Source organism: Hippoglossus hippoglossus, chromosome 17 (genome assembly GCF_009819705.1).
Source record: "Hippoglossus hippoglossus isolate fHipHip1 chromosome 17, fHipHip1.pri, whole genome shotgun sequence".
NCBI classification, from domain to species: Eukaryota; Metazoa; Chordata; class Actinopteri; order Pleuronectiformes; family Pleuronectidae; genus Hippoglossus; species Hippoglossus hippoglossus.
In genome coordinates, this window is record NC_047167.1 from 15,869,517 (window position 1) to 15,892,301 (window position 22,785).

General features: G+C 39.9%; 1 protein-coding gene across 1 annotated transcript; it reads right to left on the reverse strand.

Moving 5' to 3' along the window:
- Nucleotides 1-2,169: 2,169 nt before the first annotated feature.
- Nucleotides 2,170-21,272, reverse strand: LOC117778023 (coiled-coil domain-containing protein 178). The gene is made up of 20 exons (XM_034613211.1): nt 21,127-21,272; nt 20,745-20,866; nt 18,015-18,151; nt 17,883-17,920; nt 17,726-17,805; nt 17,147-17,350; nt 16,810-17,030; nt 15,710-15,852; nt 14,803-14,956; nt 14,602-14,697; nt 14,222-14,358; nt 13,923-14,106; nt 13,741-13,803; nt 13,270-13,398; nt 13,059-13,172; nt 12,708-12,853; nt 12,255-12,414; nt 9,262-9,411; nt 6,003-6,137; nt 2,170-3,726 (listed from the first exon to the last, which is right to left on the reverse strand). The coding sequence occupies exons 2-20, from the start codon at nt 20,800-20,802 to the stop codon at nt 3,598-3,600; spliced, it is 2,478 nt and encodes an 825-aa protein (XP_034469102.1). The 5' UTR covers nt 20,803-20,866; nt 21,127-21,272; the 3' UTR covers nt 2,170-3,597.
- Between the last annotated feature and the right edge of the window lie 1,513 nt (nt 21,273-22,785).

Genomic DNA, 22,785 nt, shown 5'->3' on the forward strand with positions numbered 1-22,785 from the left:
ATAATTAATACAATGGCAAGCTGCTGTTACCAGCCTCGACGACATGAGCTCGACAACATAAGCTCTGCCTTTTTCCCGAGAACTCTTGAGAGGAAATTACATCCAGCAGTGAGGTCACATACGTCGCGACCGCCGGCAGCCGGGTCACATCCTCCGGCTCGTCTGGGAGCCTAGATCAGATAAAGGTCCTATTGTAGGGCGCTGTTAACATTATCAGGTTATTACTCACATCATTACACCATGACTGTAAGGTGCATGGGATACGTCTGGGATAATATGAACGTCGTCCTGACCACAGGGAGAGATACACAGGCTTTAACTGGGAAGACCGTCCCATATATGTATCAGGGAAGTTCATTAATATGCCACATGATCTCGGTGAGGCAGCAGTGCTGACGACCTCACTGCTACGGTCACACACCATTATGTAGTGTTACTTCATTTCCTCATAATACATATAAACAGGGAAACTACATTACTAATATATCATATAAATAGCATATAGTGTACATGAGCAGAAATGCTACGTGACTGAGGTGGATATTTTCTAATTGAAACAAACAAACATAATAAAACAGAAAATAAATAAACACAGGCACATTTTTGGTTTTAACAGTCAACTGACCAATATGTGCTTTTAAAGAGTTGTCATTTAATAATACTTACCTCTCTTATTTTAGCCTTTGAGGATATTAACAGTTTTTTTTTGGTTTTTTTTTTAATTATAGAGGCACACATTCCCCCTACATCCATTAAAGGGATGCCATGCTAATTTTAAATCCTCGCAGCAGGCATTGGCATCAACAGAAGAAAAGTGGATGAGTTTCTCTTTAACAGCTGTAATTTGTGTTTTCCAATCACCATGCTGATTTCTGCTCATTATACTCTGGTTTCACACCGGTAAGTGAGAAAAGTTTGGATTGATTGACTCTAATTAACTAAAAAATGTTCCAAGCCATGGATTTATTATCATGCTAGCTAGCCACAAATGTCAGAGACTTTCACAAATTATTATCCTGTTAAGATAAATATCTTTGAAATCAAACGGGCGTGAAAACACAAGGAACATGTATTGTTATACTGATGGGTTTGTTTGGCATGTTTTCTGTGCAGTCCCACATTAAAGACTCACCTGGGCAAACACAGTTCCAGTGTATTGTTTAGCCGTACAGTATGACTGAGTGACAGATGCTGTCGTTACCTAAACTTTAAAGGAACACACTCCCTAATAACTTACTGTGGTGTATGAATTATGTCGGGGAACAAACAGTCGATAAGGTTTTTAAACGATTTAGTCAAAAGAGAAATATATTCTCCATGTGATAAAAGATATTAACGGTGACCACATGTAGCAGAGTAGAACTGCCTGGTCCTCTCTATGTCAACACAAGAGCTGTTCCCTCCAGTGTGATCCAAAACCTGGCAGCATCTCCCTCATTGATATTTTAGACACAGTAGCACCTCTCTCTCCGCTCACATTCTTTCCTTGACTCCGTCAGCTCCATGGCTCAACTCTGCACTTGCTCATGAACAAAGACGGGACGGCTCTGAGTGGACACCTCCATTTCCCTGCCTTTTAAAAAAGAGCCTGAAACAGAATTTTGGTTTGCCCGAGGAGTCAGAACGCTGCTCTGATTCACTTGGCTTCGCCTCGACGATCAGAAGTGATCGCTGAGGTGAATCCACACGAAACGGGCCCATCGTCTGCGTGGCGGTGCCAGGGTTTGAGAATCATGCTGCCTGTAAATCAGATCCTCCCAACATGTCTTTTTGCAATATATGCTTTTATACTAAACTACAAAAAAAAAAAATCTAAAGCGGCGTTGATGTATCGCAGAATACAACAACATGGTGAGGCCCCCGCGCTGTGAATTCCATTCTCATCACCGCGAAAAACAAGCGTATATTAAATGAAAGAAAATACATCTCAGCTGTCAGCCTCTTTTAAAGCAGCATTAAGGTGTGTCCACTTTGAGGCACGCCTGCAGATAAATGTGATGACATCTAGTTGTGGCTCGGTTTCATTTATTTCAGGGATTGATTAGATGCAAGGGGAGCAGATAAATGGGTTGAAGAGGCTCTTCTTTTTGAGATATCGCCTTAAAGTCAGTAAGGAATATGAGACTGACTGGACATTTTTCTCCTCAAGGTGCTGTTGGAGACGCAGCATCACAGCTTTGCGAGTAGTCGATATGAGGCAACACGTTAGAGCGCGTGTCACTGTACAATATTATATAGTATAGCGTGTGCCATAATATGGTACATGTACTATTAAGTTGGATTTGTAAGTTCAAATCTGTAGAAAAAACAATATATACTCATTTAATTCAAGTTTATATTTTCAATTGACTAGATAATAATGATCCTTAATTTGAGATGAAACGCTACAGTCATAGTAGGATGATAAGTAAAATAAATGGACCATGTTGCAGTCAATAATGTCTCTCCAAGGTTGTGCTGTCCATGCTGCCCCCTTCTGTCTCCACTAGTGGGAGAGGCATCACCCAAACAACAGCATCTCTATCAGCCAGACACCGGCAGAAGGGCAATAGAAAGAGCAGTGTAGAAGCACCGACCTTTACACCAACACATTATAAAGAATATCAATATCACTAACTGTTTCAAGATGTTTATGATCATTATTGATTATATGTATTATATATTCTTCTTGACTAAAATATAAAGATCTGAATTTGATAATATTTAGACAAGCATTGTTCACACAGAAACATTTCTTCTTAACTTTTTATATAGAGTAAGTCTATATGGAGCAGACACTAGGGTCGTCTTCCATTAGTATGACATTGCAGAAACACGATGAAACAAAAATCAATTTTCTACAAGTACTAAATGTGATTCAGTTAAGATTCCAAATTGAAAACAGTGTTTCCCCAGGGTTCTTTAGAAAAGCCAGTGGATAGTGCACACACAACATCCTTTTGTGCACACTATTTACCCCTGGATTGCTTCAGGCTAATGTCTCAATAATTTTCACTCCTTTCTCAGGTCCTTCCCACAAAGGACTTAACTAATGATCCATGGACAAAATGAAGCATTTAAATTTATTCATTAATCATTCATCTCCAGCTCATTGAAAATGCTAAACTTCCACAAAATTAAGATTGAATATTGAAAAGTGATTGAGGGAGACAGCTTTCAGAGGGTGGGGAGAGTGAAGGGAGCCGGGGAGCGTGCGGGGCGATTACAAAAAACGGGGTCTTTCTCGAGACGGTGGTCTTCTTGGGCCTGGTCAAGGTGGTCAAGGTGTACTAAGTGCTAGTTAAGGTCACAGGGTTTCACTAGTTGTAATTAGATCTCGGAATCTGGAGGAGCGTAGAATTTCTGTCAACACTGCCTGTAATTATTCTCTTTTCCAATTAATGGTGACATAGATTAATTATCTGATGAGGCAAAGCCAATTGCAATCATTCACCCAGCTAAAATTAGATCAGTCCTGACAGCAGCATGAAAGTCACCTGTTTCATTGTTATGGATTCGCTGCAAGTAAAGAGGGGGGAATAGTGAAGCGTGCTAGGGTAAGTAAGTTGTCTGGTACAGGTGAATGTCCAATTACACTGCTGTTTGAACTGAAGGCATCTACTCATTCGATCTGGCGGCATCTGGACCAGCTTGTTTGTTCACCCCGGCATCATCGGCGGTAGTAGAGTCATCTGTCAGGGATTTCAGGAAGGCAGCGAGGAGCTGAATTTCTCCTGACAACCCCTCCTGTTTGAATAAGGGGATAAACACAAACGAAAAGAGACTAATTAAGAAAATGTAGCTTTTGTTAAGAGGCAATAACACCACGTCCGTGTGCATCCAACAATTGTGAGAGTTAAAGTACCATCTTGTTCTTATTTTTGTGTGGAAGGAGAACAAGAGGCTCCTGGTGAACCATGTCCAGGTTCAGTGCTCTTCTGTTTTAAAAACCTCAGCATCCAGTTTTTCTATTAAACTGCCTGGCACTGTCAACCAGCTTGGGAATCTGAACCAGACTAGCCATGCAGAAATTCTCTGACTAACAATTATATCAGAAACAGGATCTTGGATTACTGTCCCCCGGGACTGGGGCAGTGGGCGTCTGCTCCAATCATTACTGGCCATTCAACAAGGCTCTGCACTGCTCTCTGCTGTTAGCCATTGTCAATTATGCCATCCCTAGTGTAAACTCGCAGAACACAAAGCTGAACTGCCAGTTCTGGCAGGAGTGTAACAGGATGACAGCCCGCCGCCCCCCACTCCCACTCCCACTCCCGCCCCCCACTCCCACTACCACCCACCCACCCGAGGGTTCCCCAGGCCTTCCTCCCCTAAAGATACTTTTGAGCAAACTGCCATTTGGCTTCTGATTCGAGCACGCCTTAGCCGTGAAAGCGCTAACCTGACCTCTCTTATGTTCTGCTTGTGGGGTTAAGTGGACATGATGGATTAGCACAGGCCTCATCAGGATTCACCCTGGTTTAGCTCCAGTTACAACTGGTATAATTTCTATACGTTTCTACATTTCTTTCTTATAAACAGGCAACTGATACTGATAATCTGTGCATCACATTCGCCGTCTGCGTCTCCGTGTTAACTTCTGTCCGACTCAAAAGACCAAGTGCATTCTCACTGGCAGTGCATTTCTTTATGGATCACATTCAAGGTCTTAATATTTAGGCAATCATGCAGATTGCGTGTTTATGCTTGCTCATAAACTCATAAAATATTTTTTCTTTTTTACTCATAAAGGTTTTCCTTCTCCGTGTGTGTAGACCCTGAGCTGGGCTGCTCATGAGGAGCCTGTTTAAAGTGAATGCTGCCTGCTCTGATGGACCCTGTGCTGAGCTGTGACGGGTGACGGTGTGGTGCGCTTGAATACACCAGCTCTTTTGTCCTTCACACTCTGCAGCTCCGCAGCTCCTCCCCCTGTGCCCCACTCCTCCCTGCCTTGAGCTGTGATCTGCTGGGGCCTTTTGAGGCTGGGCTGCTGAGACATGGCTGCTCCCTGTAATGTCTGGACCAGACCTATCAAAAAACCATGTCAGCAGCCAGAGGAAGAGGAGCTGAGAAGGAGGCCACTTAATAGCGCTTGCACTAGGTTCACCCTGGAAAACCTCTAATCAGATTTTTGCACATCCTCCAGCATATCTGATAAACGCAGATGAATTATAATTTTATATAACCAACAAAAAAAACGAAATATTAATTTTATACAAAGATAACTGACAGACACGGCTAGCCAACAGGTTTGCGATGCCCTACACTTAAGGGATAAAGTGATCCATAGTATGACTGCATGCTGCCTGGCTCTGCTGTAATGCTGGACAGAACATTTCATAAAGATTCATCACTGTCCCTCCGTCCGCTTTGACCTCATCTCACGTCACAGCACAGATTAGACACCGATTATCCTCTAATTGAAGATCCTTACTTCTCAACCTTGCAGAATAAGCTGCTGCTGCTCGTGTGCACGGCAGACAGAAGGTTATTCCCCTCACATACAAGAAAAGGAGCTGCAATACAGACATCCACCATTTGCATCGCACTCACTCCGAAAGAGACGAGTCAAAAAATGCCCCCGCTAAACAGCAAACAGGCTCAGATGTTAATGCGATGTGACCAAACACAATGTGTTGTGTATATAGAGACATCCAGAGAGGCAGAGCCAACCTCAGACATGGGGTCACTGCATAGGCCCTCTCGAAGACACATCATCCATCACATCAGTCTGTGATCTCAAGAGTGAATGTATAGACTGTAATGTAAGAGTGGCATCTTTAACTCCACCATCGCAGGGAGACGTGGAGCCTCGGTGGCTGTTTGCCTGGCTGCGCTTAGCTTTGCGAAGAAGACACAAGGCAAACGGGTAGCCGGATGAGGTTTAAACAAAACCAGGCATAACGAGAAGTTACTGTAGTAAGAGACCAGGGGGAAAGTTGAAGAAAGGGACTCGTCTTGTAAATGAATGGTGACGCGTTGTGAAGCTTTCCGGCCTGTTTTACATGTATATGCAGAAATACCTGGGCTGTTTTTATTTTCTGGTTGGTCTCTTGAGAGAGCGCCTGGCACCGGTCCAGTTCAGCCTGGCTGTAGAGGCTGCGTTGTTTGAAGTATTTCACCAAAGCTTTGTGCATCCTCTTCTGCAACAAAGAGAGCTAGGGGGAGAGAAGGCAGAGAAAAGGAATTGGTAAGGCAGGAGAGGAAATTAATGGCAGTGTTCAAGAAGAATGATGGAGGGGAATAGAGAAAGCAGTCAATAGCCCATTCTGCAGTACACGGGCCTGACAGGAATTTCACAGTCTCTTGGTTTCTCTGCCCACTCGTGTGCACTCATCAGAATCCAGTCACATCTGGCTGCCAGGATGGGGGGTTAATTTTCTCTAAATGCTTCAGCAGTTTTGTTCTAGCCGAGGCAAACTCTGTGACTGCAAAGCTGATGAGTAAAATATTTCTACTTCACCCAGTTTAACTTTATACCAATCCCCTCAAGACATATTTTACACATACACACAGAGTCATGAACCCCCCACTGAAACCAGAAATTATTCCTAGTCTCTTGGAAAGACATGCTGCTTGCTTTATTATTTGAACACAGTTTCAAGCAAAGAGGTTTAAATTCTGATAGATGCCGTTGCTTTTCTTCCCCCTCCATCTCTCCACTCTTCCTACAAAGCTTATCATTGCTTGGCAATGTGTTCCCCAGTGCATTGAAAACTAAAGCGAATTAGCTCAGTCATCAGCTCCTGAAGGAAAGACAATAACAAGAATGCACTTTATGGTGTACCCTGTTAAAAGCTAAGAGCTGAAAGCCTCCACATAAACAAAGCAATGCTTACATGTACAGTAGATTCAAAAGGATGTTTATAAGAGCTGCGTACTGTCAAGTGCTATCAGATGCTAATTAATCAGGCTTTTTTTTTCTTTGACAAAGGGAGGATTTTGCATATTCGATTTATACTTGTTGAATTTAGATGAATTCATGAGCTCATTTGACTTCAAATACTTCCGTGTATCCTTTCTTTTAATTGGTAATTGTACATTAACCAGTGGGTCTTAATCAGATAATTAATAAATAGGACATTACACTACTACAACAAACAATAAAAGGATTTGTAGGTTGTTGTGGCTGAAAAAAACTATTTGTATCTGAAATACAGGTCTATTAAAGCTGCTAACTATAATGTATATATATTTTAAAGTAATATGTTTATGCTTTTCCCACCTGTTATCATGGGGTATGACTTATTGGCATTAGGCACATAAATGTGCCTAATGCCAATAAAGATTTGTTAATGATGGTTAGGGTCACAACTTTCCTGGTTGACAATAGTAATTATTAGTCAATAGTAAGTATTCCAAAGTATCAACATCGTTTATTAAAGTAAGAGTATATTGTATATTATGATGTTGGACAATTATTACTATTATTATTGATACGTTAATGTGAAAGTAGCATTTTACTTTTTCTCCCTGCTAAGCAGTTTAATCTAATGCATAATATCTTATAAAGTCATGTGTGTTATGTGTAGATTATCTATCTGTAGAATAGCAAATAACTAGGCCAACTAATAATTGGATTAATGCAGCAGGATACAAATGACAAAATCCCTGTTTTGAATAATAGAGGAGTTGAAGGATAAAATAGCAAAACCTAAAAGACTCAAGTACAGTACAAGTACACCGGGGGCCTGAGCAAATGTACTTCGTTACATTTCACAAACGACTAATAGTCAAGGTACAAAGACTGACACTGTTACCATGTGACAACTTTTAGAAAGTTTTAATCATTTCAACATTTGAAGCAGAAATATAAACTGAACCTTAACATGTGAATATTAACTACAGGCTACATCACTACGGTTTGGAAAAGTCCAAATGACAATATTGGATTCCCTCCATCGAAACACTTTGGACAAATAAGCATAATATTATGACAGGAGACGTAATCCTGCATTTGAATGTGACGAACATTTTTGCATGTCTGTACTTTATTTTTTAGGCATTTTGGGTCATATAGTGTCTTGAAATCCTGCTGGAGGTTGTTTTAAGATCCCTGCTCTCATGGTGATAATTTCAGGATACTAAAAAAGATTGTGTCCCTTAGTTGAATATAATAAAAGAGATTAGACACCTGACAGAAATGACTGGTATGAGGCAGCTCACACACATGCACCACTGCTCTGTTCTCCTCAAGTGATCCTGACAATGTTAAGACTAAATTGTTGAGGACGATCACATTGTGTAATGTGCGCGCTAACTGGGACACATATATGCAAACATTATAAGGATAATTGGAAAGACGAGTGCTTGAGTGTTCCTGTATAAATCAGATTAAATGTAATAGGCCTGCTCCTACATTTCAGAAACATTGTTGATTATAAGCTTGTTATAAAAAAACTAAATTTAGGCATGAAACACTTGCCGAGAGGCTGCTGCTGCTGCCGGAGAAGTGTAGAGTTGAAACAAACAAAAATGGTGAAGGCTGAATCCAGAGTAAAAGAAAATCAGGCTTTGATCATGAGCGTGGAAAATCCTGTCCACAGGATTTTATTTTTGCATGCATTTTTCACTTGATAACATTCATGCAGTTAGATGAGGAATTGCTCAAGTAAAGGTATTAGTCATTTCTTGGAATAAATAATATGTATTTTTTCCTCGCAGGAGCAGCGTGCCTTCTTCCTGGTGTTATGGTTGTCATGTGTAATTCTATTCCAGTTAAACAGTGTCAAAGACTATAAAGAGTAAAACTGTGACATGCTGCCGAGTTTTCTCCCTCAACTAGTCAAGACCTCCGATGCTATTTCAGCATTGAACACACGTTCATTGTCTGAGCTTTAGCTGTGTTTCCCTCTGATCCTTCACCACTTTCTGGGGTAAGCACACTTTGTAACAAGATGACAATGAAACGTTTCACCTCTGAACACCTCACAAAAAAAGTATAATCAGGGAAAACTACAAGTTATAGCATGTGCATGTACCATCAACCTCTTGCTGTACTCCCCTTGGTGGCAAAATAGTTATCATTACATTATGTCACATCCATCATCCTCCTCCACTCAAGTTATCTAATCATTATTAGATTGCTGCAGTAACCTCCTCACTGGTTCCCAAGCTGAAACCTTCTTCAAATTACTGACCATGCAAAGAAGACTTATCTAGTGCTCGGAAGAATAACATAAGGAAACACAGCAGAGGTTCACCAGCAGATATGTGAAATCGTTAGATATTTAAAGAGGGACAAAATAATCTAAATATAGCAAAAGGTTAAATAAACATTACCTGTGTGTAATAATGTAAAGATCTGTGTTCATGGTTCTTCTTGCTCAGTGCTGACACTTCCTCTTGTCTGGCCTCCATGAGGATCTTCTTCAGACCCTCGTACTCAGTTGCCAGCTGCCTGTTCTCCTCCAGTGCAGTTTTTAGAGCTTCCTACACAAACACGTGGAAACAAAACAAAAAGGTTAAAGTCAAACAGTAAAGGTAAACAATATTTTTAATAATAGCCTTTAAATAACCACAAAGACACAAGCAGGCACAAGGTCGAGCGTTGCCCCGGGCACCAATCTGATACCTGTTTTCTGTTCTGACACTTTGTACCTTCACTGCATGGATCACTGTGGCACTGAGAGCTTGAGTCAGCAACCTGCTGGGACTGAGTGAATAACTCGCACAGTGAAAACATTGAGTTCTATATTGACATTGACAAAGACGCTATATTTACTGTAATGTGCATCAGTCACTTAATGATAATGATCCGGTGCATCTGACTGGTGCATCATTCACTGTCAATAATTTACTAAAAAGGTACAAGGCCTGGAACCAGGGTCCTTTTACAATGTAATTTGAATTTTACAACATTCACTAATGGTGTTGTGTTAGTATTATGACTATTTTAACAACGTGTCTCCCCTTCCTCTCACTATCTAGAAATGAAGCCATATTATCCCCGGATACGAACGCTGCCATCTTGTGCATTTGGAGCCAGAGTCTGGGGGGGGAATGAGCCGCAGTAGCCGGGTCCCACCGATTCATGCACTCAACAAATCAAGAGTTATTTTCATTTGCCAACCGTGACGTTTCACCCCGTTTTTATAGCATCTAATAAAAATGGAAAAATGAACACTTGGATAGACATTAGTGTGATAAGAACCAGCTACGGTATAATGATAGAAACCATCTTTGTGAAAAACGTGTACTTTGACTTTTTAATTCGGTCCAGGTCCTGTCCGATTACGTGGAGGAGGCAGGGTTTATGACCTATACTGCAGCCAACCAACAGGGGGTGATAGAGGTGCTTTGGTTTCACTTTTGGGGAGCACTCATGTCGTCCATCTTTAAATACAGAGACCACAGCTTCACAGGCAGGATGTACAGTTCACATCTAAACATAATGGCTGATCACACAAGTCAATGTTGTCATGACACCAAAAGAAGAGTTTTTATACATCAAAATGAACTGTGGAGTCAATATACTGTACAGCCCTGTCCATACTGTACAGTAACACCACACAGGCCATTTAGAAGAAACATTAGTTTAACCACTGATCTGCAATGTGTGCACACAACATAATACATGCACTCTGTATCCGTGCTGTTAATTAACGCAATGTAAATACCAGACATAAAACAATGGACTCTTCTCTCTGGCAATTCAAGCAAGTAAATCACAGCGAGCATGTGTCTCTCTCTGCATGTCCGCCTTTTCATTTGATCTGTGTTTCCCGAGTACTGGATGTGTGATTGGTGAATATCTCCAACACTACCTGCAGACATAATGAAGTGTGTCTCTGCAGTAAAACAGAACAGCACTAAAGTGATGAGTTTAACCCAGCAGAAAGAGGGGCTGTAAACATGACAAATGCCTGCTATTGATTTCAGGTTTAATTACTCCATGCAGCACTGACAAAGCCCATCTGACGCTGTTGTGAAGTGTAAATGGAACAAATTACACTTCATTGCCCATAAGAAACTGATTGCGTCTGCATTTTTGCATTGTTTACTTTGTCCTCACCGAGCGACAAGGCCCCGATCAAATCAAAAAACAGATGCGTGTATGAAAGTCCTCTCAGATGTGTATGTATTTTAATAGAGCTGACCACTCCACTTCAATATACTGTGTATTTGTATCTTTAAAATTAACCATCTGCAGGTTGTATTTAATACATCAGGCTGTTAATTATATGAACCTGTATCTGTTTGTGTTTTAAGGGGGGGGGGGGGGGCTGCATCCAACAGGAGCTTATTGGGGTCAGCATGTTTACAGGAAATCTCGTACTGGAGATTCTGCTTCATGGCCTGTGATTTCCGAATGCACACTGCTTATTATGTTATGCTAATTTACGCATTTTGTGTTCTTTATATCAGTCCCGACGATTACAGTGACCAATTTCTTTTAGAAACTTCGGATTGACTGTGATCTTTGTATTTGCTGCGGCGTATTGTTGTTGTATCATCTTATTTCATCAAGTGAAAAGACTAAACCCCTTTTTTGCATGGCTAATTTTTATCTGGCTAATGGGAGTTGTCTATGAGGAAGACTTCTAATTCTTAAACTGTCTCACACCAACAACTTCTTTAAAGTTGCTGCACTTGGATGCATGGCGGCTTAAGCTCCATTGCCTTTTCTTGTTTTGAACTAATGCATTCTTGATCACCGTTTAATGAAACTATATACCACATGGCGATTTCACATTAGATAAGCCATGTGAAACCCCCATCAGCAAAGAGGCTCTGGCTGGGGCTGATAATCCTGCAGATGAAAACCTACAATAAACAGGGGTTTCTCTTACAAAGGAGTGTTCAAGCACAGGCCATTTTGTGCACAGTACTCTCACGGTTTTTTTTATAACACAAGAGCCCGTTTCTGACATCAATACAGAGAAGTCCTGATTATATGCTTATTTGATATTGGGAGCCGTGTGCGTGCGTTGAAAATTGCTGTTCGAAAGTGTCGGCCCACAGGTAACAAAATAGGCAAAGCTTCTCACCGCGACACGCATCATCAAATTCGTCCAGACAAAAGACTATAACAACAGTGAGTTGTCATTTGTGGGAAAAGCACTTAAACAAGATGGCCATGGCTTGTAATTTTAATTGCACACAGCTCTTTTCTCCCTGCATCTTAAGAGAAGTATTGTGACACGCAATGTGCTGACACTAATCCACAAACAAATAAACAATGAGATGTGTTTTACAGCTTCACAGTATATGACACAAAAAAAGAAGGCGTGTGTTTCCAGAGAGTTATAGAGACAAACATTTTTTCGTGTTACCTTGGTTTCTTCCATTTCCCTTCTCCTCGCTGTAACGTGAGCGGTGTGTGTCTGCATGGATCGCTGTGTTTGTCGTTGGCAGTTATTAATATCAGACTGCAAGGTGCTCATTATGAGAGCAGCTGATTTGTTTCTGAAATCCACCGCATCAAACACACTTCTGGAAGGAGAAAAGAAACATGAATAGGAATATTATGCCTCTAATATTATCATTTTTATTATTATTATTATACTTTAACACTTCTATTTAAGAAACATCCAGCCTCCAAAAGAAATTGCATCAAAGAAATACTAAAATATTTGAGAGAAAAGCTAAGTTATTTATTTAAGTACAGTGTTTATTCCTCTCTTCAAAAGTGTTTGTATCGCCATCACATTTAAAAACACAGCATTTTCCCATTATTGCGATCATTTCCTTAATCTAAACACTTGTTCTGGAGCGTTTCCTCTTACTGGAGTTCCTCGATGACTTCTGGCACGCTCGCAACGATTTTTCCCAATTCATCCGAAGAGTCCTGGTATTCTTTGCTCTTCGTCGTGAGGTCACTGATCCTCCCCTGGGTGTCTTCACATCGCTTTACAGTTGCAGAGTGTAAATCCTGTAAAGAAAAGAGGAGCATTAGAGTTGATAAAAAAGACGGAAAACTGCTTCGAGCAAGAGATTATTTTGTTGAACAATGAAGAAAGAAATGAGGTGATGAATAGCTGTGAGTGGCTTGGTGCTCAATGAGCTCTACTGAATGAACCTGAGTGAGCAACTTCAGAAGTACTGATCTATGTAATCATTAGTTGGACTTTTCTTACCTGGGCGGCTCTCAAGAGGTCAACCCTGAGTTTCTTCTCCCTCTCCAGGTCGAGTAACGTATTCCTGTGCTCATACTGAATCTTCTCAAAATGTTCCGTCACCTTTTTGATTTTCTTAACAAACCAAAAAGAACGAATCGCATTAAATAGTTTAGAAATTGTTGCTTTTTTTTAAAATTGTCTTCGGACTAAGATGCAACATTATTAGTACCTCAATTTTTGTCTCTAGTGCCTTTGTTGTTGAAGATGCCTCTTGAAAATCTTTCTGAAGTTCTTGGTTGGTTAGCTCTGAGCTCCTTGTCTGTCGTTGTAGTGCCTCCCTGATGTCTGCACACTGACCCTGATGCAAAAGGAAAATACAAGGCAGAATGTCACCATCCATATTTAATAACAACATGAACTGTAGCTGAAAACAAGAAGAGGAAATAATATGCAATTGAATAGATCTATGAATTTAAACAACCTTTATGAAACATAAAAGATTCAGCATTTAATGATACAGTTTCATACATATTGTGTAGAGTACATGTATGCTCTAACATACACACTGTATGATGCTTCCATACTGTAACTATAAGCTTAAAACTGAATAAGTTTGTAGAAATCTATTTAAATCCGCTAAGATCTACTTGGTTTGGACTTTTTCTCCGGGTGAAGGATGTGTAGCGGCTGGTGAATTCACCTGCAGTAGTTCCAGGACAGTTATTCGACCTGTCAGATCTTCCTTCAGGTTTTCTATCTCTGTCTGTGGAAGCACACAAAGGCCACAGAGTAACAGTGCAGAAAGCAGTTAGCATCTCACATTTCCATACAAACAGTGACTCGTGCCGTGAACACAGAACATGTACACATGTTGTCACTGACCCTGGCCCTCTGTTCCTCCACGAAGGTGAGCTGCTCCTGCTCGTCCAGCTTGGTCTGGGTGACACTGTGCCGGGCGACAACTTGGGTCACCTCCTCCTTGGCCTTTTCCCACTGCTCTTCATTGTCAAGGGTTTTCTGGAGCATCTGCTCCCTCTGCGAGCGCAGCTGCTTCACTGCTTTCTCACTGAGAAAAATCCCCCAGTAAAGTAATGGTGAACAAACACGTGGCCCTCAGCTGTAGTGATATCAGATAAAAGATGCTGCATGTTTCTCCATTGGTTCTGGCCTTGACAACGTACCTCTCAGTAATTTTCATCTTGTAGTCTTCAACATTCTGCTCATACTCCATGTTTTCTTTACAGAGAGCTGCGAGAGCATTACGTTTGGAATGGAACTGCTCTTCTATGCAGGAAACCTCTTCTTCCTCATTAAGTTTCTGTGGACAATATAACATACAGTACACCACTGAGTGGATGCACTTAACCAAAACACCTTGCTGTGCCATAGATTCAAACGTTATTAGCATGCATAGCTCCAGTGACAGTCCAATCTCAACGTCGGCAGTTGCATGCTTCGCTCTACTCAATGAACTCTCAGGAAACACATAAGTAAAGTAGCAGAAGCAGCACTGACGTTATAAGGAGATGTGACTTTTTAATGCTGCTGTGACGATACTTACAGATCTCTCGATATCCTCTTGCAATGCCATTACTTTCTCTTTTAATTTCTTATTCTTTTGCCTTTCATCCTCAATTTGACATTTCAATTGTGAAATCTGTAAAAAGAGAATGAAAAAATTAGATTTTTGACAACTTTTACGTCATGATAAAAGCTACATTTCTGAAAATTTAAAAATGTAAATATGGCCAATATAAGTTACCCGGTCTTCCTCAGTTTTCTCCAGCTCCATCATCTCAGGGATACGTTGCTTCAAGGCTGCACACTTGTCTTCTGTAAGAGCAACTGTCGTTTCAGCAACATCTATTTCAGCACATAGACTTTTCTCAAGCGTCGTCATCTGGTTTAAATCTTCCCTGGAGAGAAAAACAATGTGTCTTTAGTTATTTAACTGTTGGTTGAATGTTAAGAATCACCAGTTGACCCACAATGCATTGCTATCATGTTTTACCAATGATAGTGATGACACCACAACCAACAAGGTACATCAAATTATGTAAAATGATATTTTACAACACATCATGACACCTGTAAAAGTAAAGAATTTTTTGATGAGCTTTTAGTTTTATAACATAATTTTATATGGATCATCACCTGATCTTGGCTTTATCACATTTATCACATAGCACATTTAAAATATTACTGTTAAAACAATTCGAAATCAGGACACCTACACCTTTGTGTAGGCTTTTTAACAAATGTCTGGGTTTCTATGGATACAAGCAATTTAATATATATTTATATTTTAATAATATACGCTTGTGCACTGATTCAGAATGCTGATTAAACAGTCCTGTTTTATTCAGACATCTGCCGACCAGTCCTAAACAAGTGCTCTCCATGGCCATGACATACATATGAATAAAAATGCTATAAATGAAAATTACATATGATAAGATGCTCATTTGAATGTTTTTTAATATGAAAACAAAATAGGTTTCTGAAATTTCCTTTGCACTAATGTGAGAGCTCAAACTGGGCCCTATGTTTTTACAGTGAAAGCCACTGATGATGCTGAATAAGATCTGAAGAGCGATTTCTCCTGTCTTCTCTGTACTACTCTAATAGTAAACTTGTTTTTTCTCCACCACAGTTCGGATGATACTCACAATGTGTTTGCCAGCTGAGTCTCCATCGTCAACACGATATGGTCCAATGATATTTTCTCATTGTTGGCTTCCAGTTCCATCTTTTTAAACTCCTCCTGGACCATCAGGAGATCACTTTGTGTTTTTGAGTTTACATCATCAGCCTGAAAAAAAAAAAGAGAAAGAGGTGATGAACAATTTCCTAAATGTCCTGTTATAAAACTCTGCTGACACTAAATACTCTCAATCCTATAGCTGTTCACTCCCTCAAGCCAACACAGAGGCTATACACTAAAGGGCTTTTATATTGTCTCTTAGCCCATGGTTAGCTATTAACTGGACTTAAGTTAGGCTGATTTTTAGGATCCACATTTGATCTTTTGAGCCGATGACTTGATGATATGCGATTAAAAAACAGTCTGTTGTCTCATTTAGAAAGAATGAAAATGCTAAATTTTCAGGTTAAAATTGAGCTGTGTCATATTGATCCCTCTGTTTCTTCTCTCTACTAATAAACTTACACAGAATACAATATTTTCATGTTAACATTAAGCTCAAAATACAGCTGAGGTCAGGTCATTAAATTTGAATGCATCCTGTAAGAAATTAAAGAATTGAAAAAGAAGAAAAGCTAAAAGAAAAGTCAAAGTTATTAGGACTCATTGTCTGGGGACGGTGAACGTCTGAACCAAATTTAATGTCAGTCCAGTCAATTGTTAAAATACAGATTTTACGCCAGACTAAAAGTGTTGGATGGACACTGGATGAACAAACCAACAAACTATTACAATCCCTGGTGCCAAGAAAAAGAGTTAAAAAGCAGCGAGTGGGTGAGTGAGATAGAGGAAGTGTGCGAGGGAGAAACGAGTGTGTATGAAGCGACAGTACAGTTGAAATCTGAAAAAAACGTATAAAGAGACTGTGTAGGAACCTTGTTGTGTTTGGTTGTAAAAGAGAATAAAACCCAAACAAGTGCATTGTGCAGTTTCACACAATGGGACTCAAACTATTATAGTAAATAATTTTGCTGCTTCTCACAAAAGCTCTTAACCACATCCCTACAATAACAGGTTACCAGCTTTTATCAACATGGCAACAGAATAAATCAAATTAGAATCTACCTTTGCTTGTGCAGTGTTGATTTGATTAATGACGGTTCTCTGGAGGTCCAGGTTCTCTTTCACAATGGGTGTTTGTTTTTTGGCAAAGGTGATGTCCTCGTGTAAATGCTGGTTCAACACCTCTGTGTCTGATAGTTTCTCTTGGAGCTTGTCCAGCTTCTCTTTTTCCCATTTTAGCTGCCACTTCAGTTCACTGATGTCTCTGTTGCAAGCCTCATGCTCTAGAAAAGCATTAGTGGAGTAATGGTGAAGTTTGAGGTGCAGGAGAACAAGATCACAACACTTCACAAGGAACAGGTCCCCGGAGGAGATGACAAACCATCTTATCTTTACCGACCTTTTTGGACGACAGAGGAATGCTCTTGTTGCTTCCCCAGTGAAACTCTCTCAACTTTGCTCTCCAGAAATCTCTTTCTCCTCTTCTCTTTGTGGAGAGCTTCCTCTGTGTACTGCCGATCAGCCTCCAGCCGCTCAATCAGACCCACCACCTCTCCCAGGACGTCATTTATGTTCTTCAATAGTGGCGATAACGGACAACTTTCTAGAGGGGGGAAAACTTTACACCGTAATGCATTATATCGTTGCATTCTATTCAATTAACTGTTTTGCAAAGCTATGCTAACATAAATTGACCAAGTGCAGGTAAACAGAAACCTCATCCACTGAATTTCATTCGCGTAATTGAAAACTGGGCAGCATATAATAATAATAATTGGTAATTATTGACACGAAAAGGTGTGAACCGGTAGCTGCGACTCCATTACTGTCAGTGATGTAACCAATGCTACAGGGAATGAAACGTCATCCAAACTATTCTACCTTCTACCTCCCAGTATGTGCTGCTCTTTTGTCTGCATGGATGCTAGGACCAGTGTGTGCTTCTCTATGCCAGAATCAAAAAAATGTATGTATTCACCTCTTGCCATAATCGCGACGCCTTCGACGAACAACTCTGTAGACATCATTGATTCGGTGCCCGAGTCTCTCCGTTGAAATCTGTTAAGAAGCAGTTAAACTTGTGTACTTTTTAAAATATAAAACTGACAGGAAATGAAAACCTTTCAAGACTTCACCTTGAAGTTTTGCTGTATTGGTGCTTGTCCTGGTCGATCTGGGGCGGCGGACATTTTCCACACAAGAACAAAAGGATCGATTTTGAGTCTTATCAGGATGTTTGGTTTTGATCGCATCTGACATCAGTTTACCTGCTGACACCAATTCTCCACAGCCATCCTCAGCTCTTGCATGTGGTAAATAGCGTTGTTGACACATGGTGAGGGACTGTTGAGCAAAGCACAAGTGCGACGTCGACCAGAGCAAACGACTTGAAGATCTGCTTGATCTTGAGGAACACAAACAAAGCTTTAAGAGAAGCAAAGACACGACAACCATATTTGAAGTTTGACTTTACCTAATGGCACAATTCCCCTGAAATATATTGTAAATAACCTTTAACAAACCTTCAATTAATGAAAAGCAAATCATAAAAAAAACAGACTCACTATACTTCTTTAACTTTATTTTGAAAAATAATTAGGACAATGTGTTTAGCTGTGTGAGGTTCTTTGGATATTTTATTTCTCTGTGATTCAGTTTGCATTGACTGCAATGTATTAAAGGCGTCAGTGGAAGAGCAGGGACAACAAAACTGAACATCTCAAGACAAACCCAAGGGCTCATTTCTTAGTGGTGAAAGGACGCCATCTGGCTGAGGAAAAGGGTAATAAAACAACAGTGGTGCAGTATTACAATATACACATGAATGTGCAGATTGCTGTACTAATTTTTGCAAGCAATTAGTTGGTGGCAGTGAGCCCACTATACTGTATCTTATTTCAACTAAGAGTATGCACTACCATAAACACTATTAGATAAAAAGGTAGGAAAAAAACAGACAAGTCTGTTCTTTGAAAAATCCTGTTTAAATAAACATAGTGTCAGTTTTATACACTAAAAGATAATGATAAACAGCAATAATAGTGGTTCTCTGGCCTGTTATCATAGGGAAACCACTTTTATTGCTGAATAGTTTAGGGTTAGGGTTAATTTATCACATCCTACTTGATACTTGATACTGATCTGTTTTTATTATTTTTTCCCGGTGAAGCAGCAATACGATCCCGTAAGTATGTACCCAAAATGTATATGGTTAAAAAGTGTGAGCAGCCACCCAAACTTGCTCCAATGTCGTTGTTGATAAAGTATTAATGGTAAAGAAAATGGTTCAAGTGTAGTTTTGATTGGTGTTGCCTTGTACCTGACCAATCCAAGTCCAAACTTCTTTTCACCTGTACTCAACTTTGCAGGGTGAGGACCAACCATGGATGTAGAGTCCACTACCAGGGGGGGAAAAGAGCCAGTCCAAAACAGCATCTTCAAGCATCACACGTGGTGTGTGTGCACCACCAGACATTTGTATACCTGTCTTGCCGAACATATGACATTGACATGTGGTGTGGTCTGGCAGCTTTTATGCACAGCATCACATTTGTGAGGTAGTTACTAGTAGTAGTTAGTTACTCTGCCCCTTACCTGCACTTTTCTGCACTGACTAAAAAGTCAATAACATCCAGTTGAGCTACAACCAAAAACTGTAAAGGCCCTGCAGACAAATACATACTCTAATCAGGAAGGAAAGGGTCGGTCACAAAGTCTTTATTTGGAACTAGTTGAAGCCTTCCCAACTGAGTTGACACACAGAACCATTATTCTCCATTAATTAGTCCAATGACCAGTGAGTGGGCTGACTCAGACCAATGCAGGGGGCAGAGAAGAGAGAAAACCGAGGGGGGGACCAGAAATAAAGGCCATCTGTTGCTGAGCAGTTCAGATGAATAATACACACTGAAAGAACCAGGTGGGGCAGCAAAGTGGTAAGGGAATATGTCAGCGGTGGGCTAAATTAGCTTGATATAATGCCAGGGTGTATTATAGCCACAGAGGAAGGCCCATGTGAGTGTGATGGCCAATCGCCTGCCATTATGACAGCGATAGATTACACAGTTATGTCTTCAACATGGTTCAGTATCATGACATTGCAAGTAGAGCGGTCAGTTTGTTATGTGCACATTTGTACTGTAAAAAAGCAAAGACCAACTAGGCTGTATGGCCAAAAGATTCAGCTACTTACTTTAGCTCCTGAGTGAAGGTTGTGGTTTTAAACACTTGATAAACAGCTACACATTTGACAAACCTGAGGTAGAACATTAAAACCAGAAATACCTTCCCCCCATGTCTCCCCAACTTTTGTTACATTGCAATTAATGAAAATTATATTATATATAATATATAGCCCTGGTCGATATGGAGGAATTTAAATTAGCTCAGGTCAGTCTATTATTATCTGGCTCTTTAAAATGAGAGAAAGTCTATGATTTGAGAGAAATGTTGAAGTTAAAAAAACTAAATTTGAGGAAAAATATTCATCGTATTTCAGTTAAGAGAGAGAATTTGTGCCACAGCAATATTGAAAAAATAAAACACACTTACTATGTTACTTTTAAATCAGCTTATTGATTGTTTACATAATTTATTAAATATTTCCATCCATATATATGTAGTGGGAAGACAGTGTCATAGATTTGATATAATAATTATTAAATTATATTGAAGGGGATAATTGGGTTGAATACATTCAATTATTTATCTCTCATAACCTCTACAATTACCAACTCAACTGCTGGACGTGTTTTGTCTTATTTCTCAAGATTCTGTGATATATATAAATATATATATATATATATATATTTGTTTTTTAGTAAGAATGTCAATTTGTCATATCTGTTACATCACAGACATCATTTCTCACTATGAATCAAGTTTAACAGCTGAGGTGTGTGAGGATGAAGTTGATTCATTTATAACTAGCATCACTAGTCACTAAACAACAATAGCTGAGTCGGTTAAACTTAACCTTAACTAGTAGCTTCCCTCACCTTGTTGGCTCGGTCGTCCTTCTCTGGATGGATATCTGAGCGGTTCCACGTCTGGCATCGCTGCAGCTTCCCCGCTAAGAGTGTGGATGTTATTATGGACGGTTCCAGATCCGTTCACCTGCCTGTGGAAAAGCACCGACACGTTGACCCACATCATCTGAGCTCCATCACAATCTGTCATCAGAACTTCACTCTCACTCAAAACTGCCTCACAAAGTTGGGTAACGTCAGCAGCTGATACCTTCACTCATCCCCGGATCTCTTAGCTTAACGTTAACTTAACGTTTAATTAACGTGGCTGATGATTAATTAATGAGCTCGGGTGGGGGGGTCTTTGTCATGGCGGAAAGTGAAAGCGACATTTGTCTGTCTATCAACTTACTGGTGTGGTCACAGTGTTCAGTCTCCACAGCTCTGGGGTCTGGTGTCTGTCATGGTTTGTGTTCGCTCTTCTTCTGAGTCTGGTTTGGAAAAAGTTGCTTGTTAATAAAGTTTTTCTCCGAATGAATCAACCGGAGTTTCTGTCAATCTTAGGCGGCGGTTGCCAGGCAACAGTGGGCCGTGCGCCCCGAGGAGCGAGCGAGTTGCGTTCAAGAGCAGCACTGAATGTCTGTGCTTTTTGTTTAAGCAGCTCCCAGAGGGGATTTCTACTCGTTTTATAAGAAGTTATACACATTTTTTAAAAAAGTGTGAGTTAATACATGTGGACATAATTTAACTGCTTAGCAATGTTCATGTTGGCCTTGTGTGTGTTTACAAAGAAAGAAGTGTTGCAAGTGGCATTCAGGTCTTTAAAATGTTTGAAATTGATACTACTACATTGATACTACTACACTATGGAAATTCTCACTGGCAAGTCAAAATACTATATTAAAACGTTTACATAAATGTATGCTAGTTTGTGTGTACATTTTCAGCAAAGTTTGTATAAAATATTGAAGCAGATCTTTATTATTTACTTGTTTAAATTTGTAATTGCACTGCATGTATTTTCTATCATAATTTATTTATTATTATTATTATTATTATTATTATTATTATTATTATTAGTAGTAGTAGTAGTAGTAGTAGTAGTAGTAGTAGTAGTAGTAGTGGGAGGAGGAGGAGTAGTATTAGAGTATAGTACAGTAAAGTACTGCCGTTGCTCTGCCATTATATGTTGTATTCTTTTGAATTTTTATTGTTACTGGTGTATTCAGGTGTATGTTCCATATTACTGCTGAAGGTTGGGCTGACCTTCATCAGGCTACTTTATGTTCTATTGGGTCACTTGATCTACAGTACTGCATCACGTTCTACAGGCCTTGTTTCCCTGCAGGCATGTTGACCTGTCACAGTAGGAACAGGACAGATGTTGCTGATAACATTAACAATGGCTCTGCAGTTCAAGTGTCCCCAGTAAGACATGGCAGCGTGACAGGGAGTCAGCATGCACAATACCAGCAACCTGAACCTGAAGCAGCTCAATGGGATTCAGCCATCATCCATTTCATTGTGTACAGCTGGGCTTTTTTTCTACTAAATGTTGTGTTTTTTTAGCATCATTATCCTGTCAAAACCACTTCCTGAATAAGAAACACAGTCATTTCCTCAGCTTTGTAACACTGTGTGTTGTGGCTAATTCAAAACGAAGAAAGAAGAAGGAGGATTTTCTCAACTAGTAAAGGAACACTTCATCAATCACTGTAACAATATATTTCCCTATGAAATGAGGAAGTAGCAGAAATTTGAAGCACCCAATAAATAACACTTGTTTAACTGCATGACGTCATCCCCCTGAAATCACATAAATACAGAAAGAAATGCTTAGACTTGCAAATGACGACATCTTTAAAGGTCCAGTGTGTCAGATTTAGGTGGAAGGGATCTTTTGGCAAAAACTGAATGTAAAATAATCCAAGTAATATTTTCACTTGTGTGTAATTATCTAAATTGTACCAATTGTTGTTTTCTTTACCATAGAATGGGCCCTTTATATTTAAATACTTTATATTTACATCAGGAGCCGGTCCTCTGTATGGAGGCCGCCATGTTTTTTTTT

What these genes read in the sequence shown, in the direction of transcription:
- LOC117778023 (XM_034613211.1), bottom strand. Translation starts at nt 20,802, where the DNA reads ATGCCAGACGTGGAACCGCTCAGATATCCATCCAGAGAAGGACGACCG. An exon ending in TGGAGAATTGGTGTCAGCAG is followed by an intron (nt 17,921 to 18,014) that starts GTAAACTGATGT and finishes CCGCCGCCCCAG; the next exon opens with ATCGACCAGGACAAGCACCA. An exon ending in CGTCGCGATTATGGCAAGAG is followed by an intron (nt 17,351 to 17,725) that starts GTGAATACATAC and finishes TCCCCCCTCTAG; the next exon opens with AAAGTTGTCCGTTATCGCCA.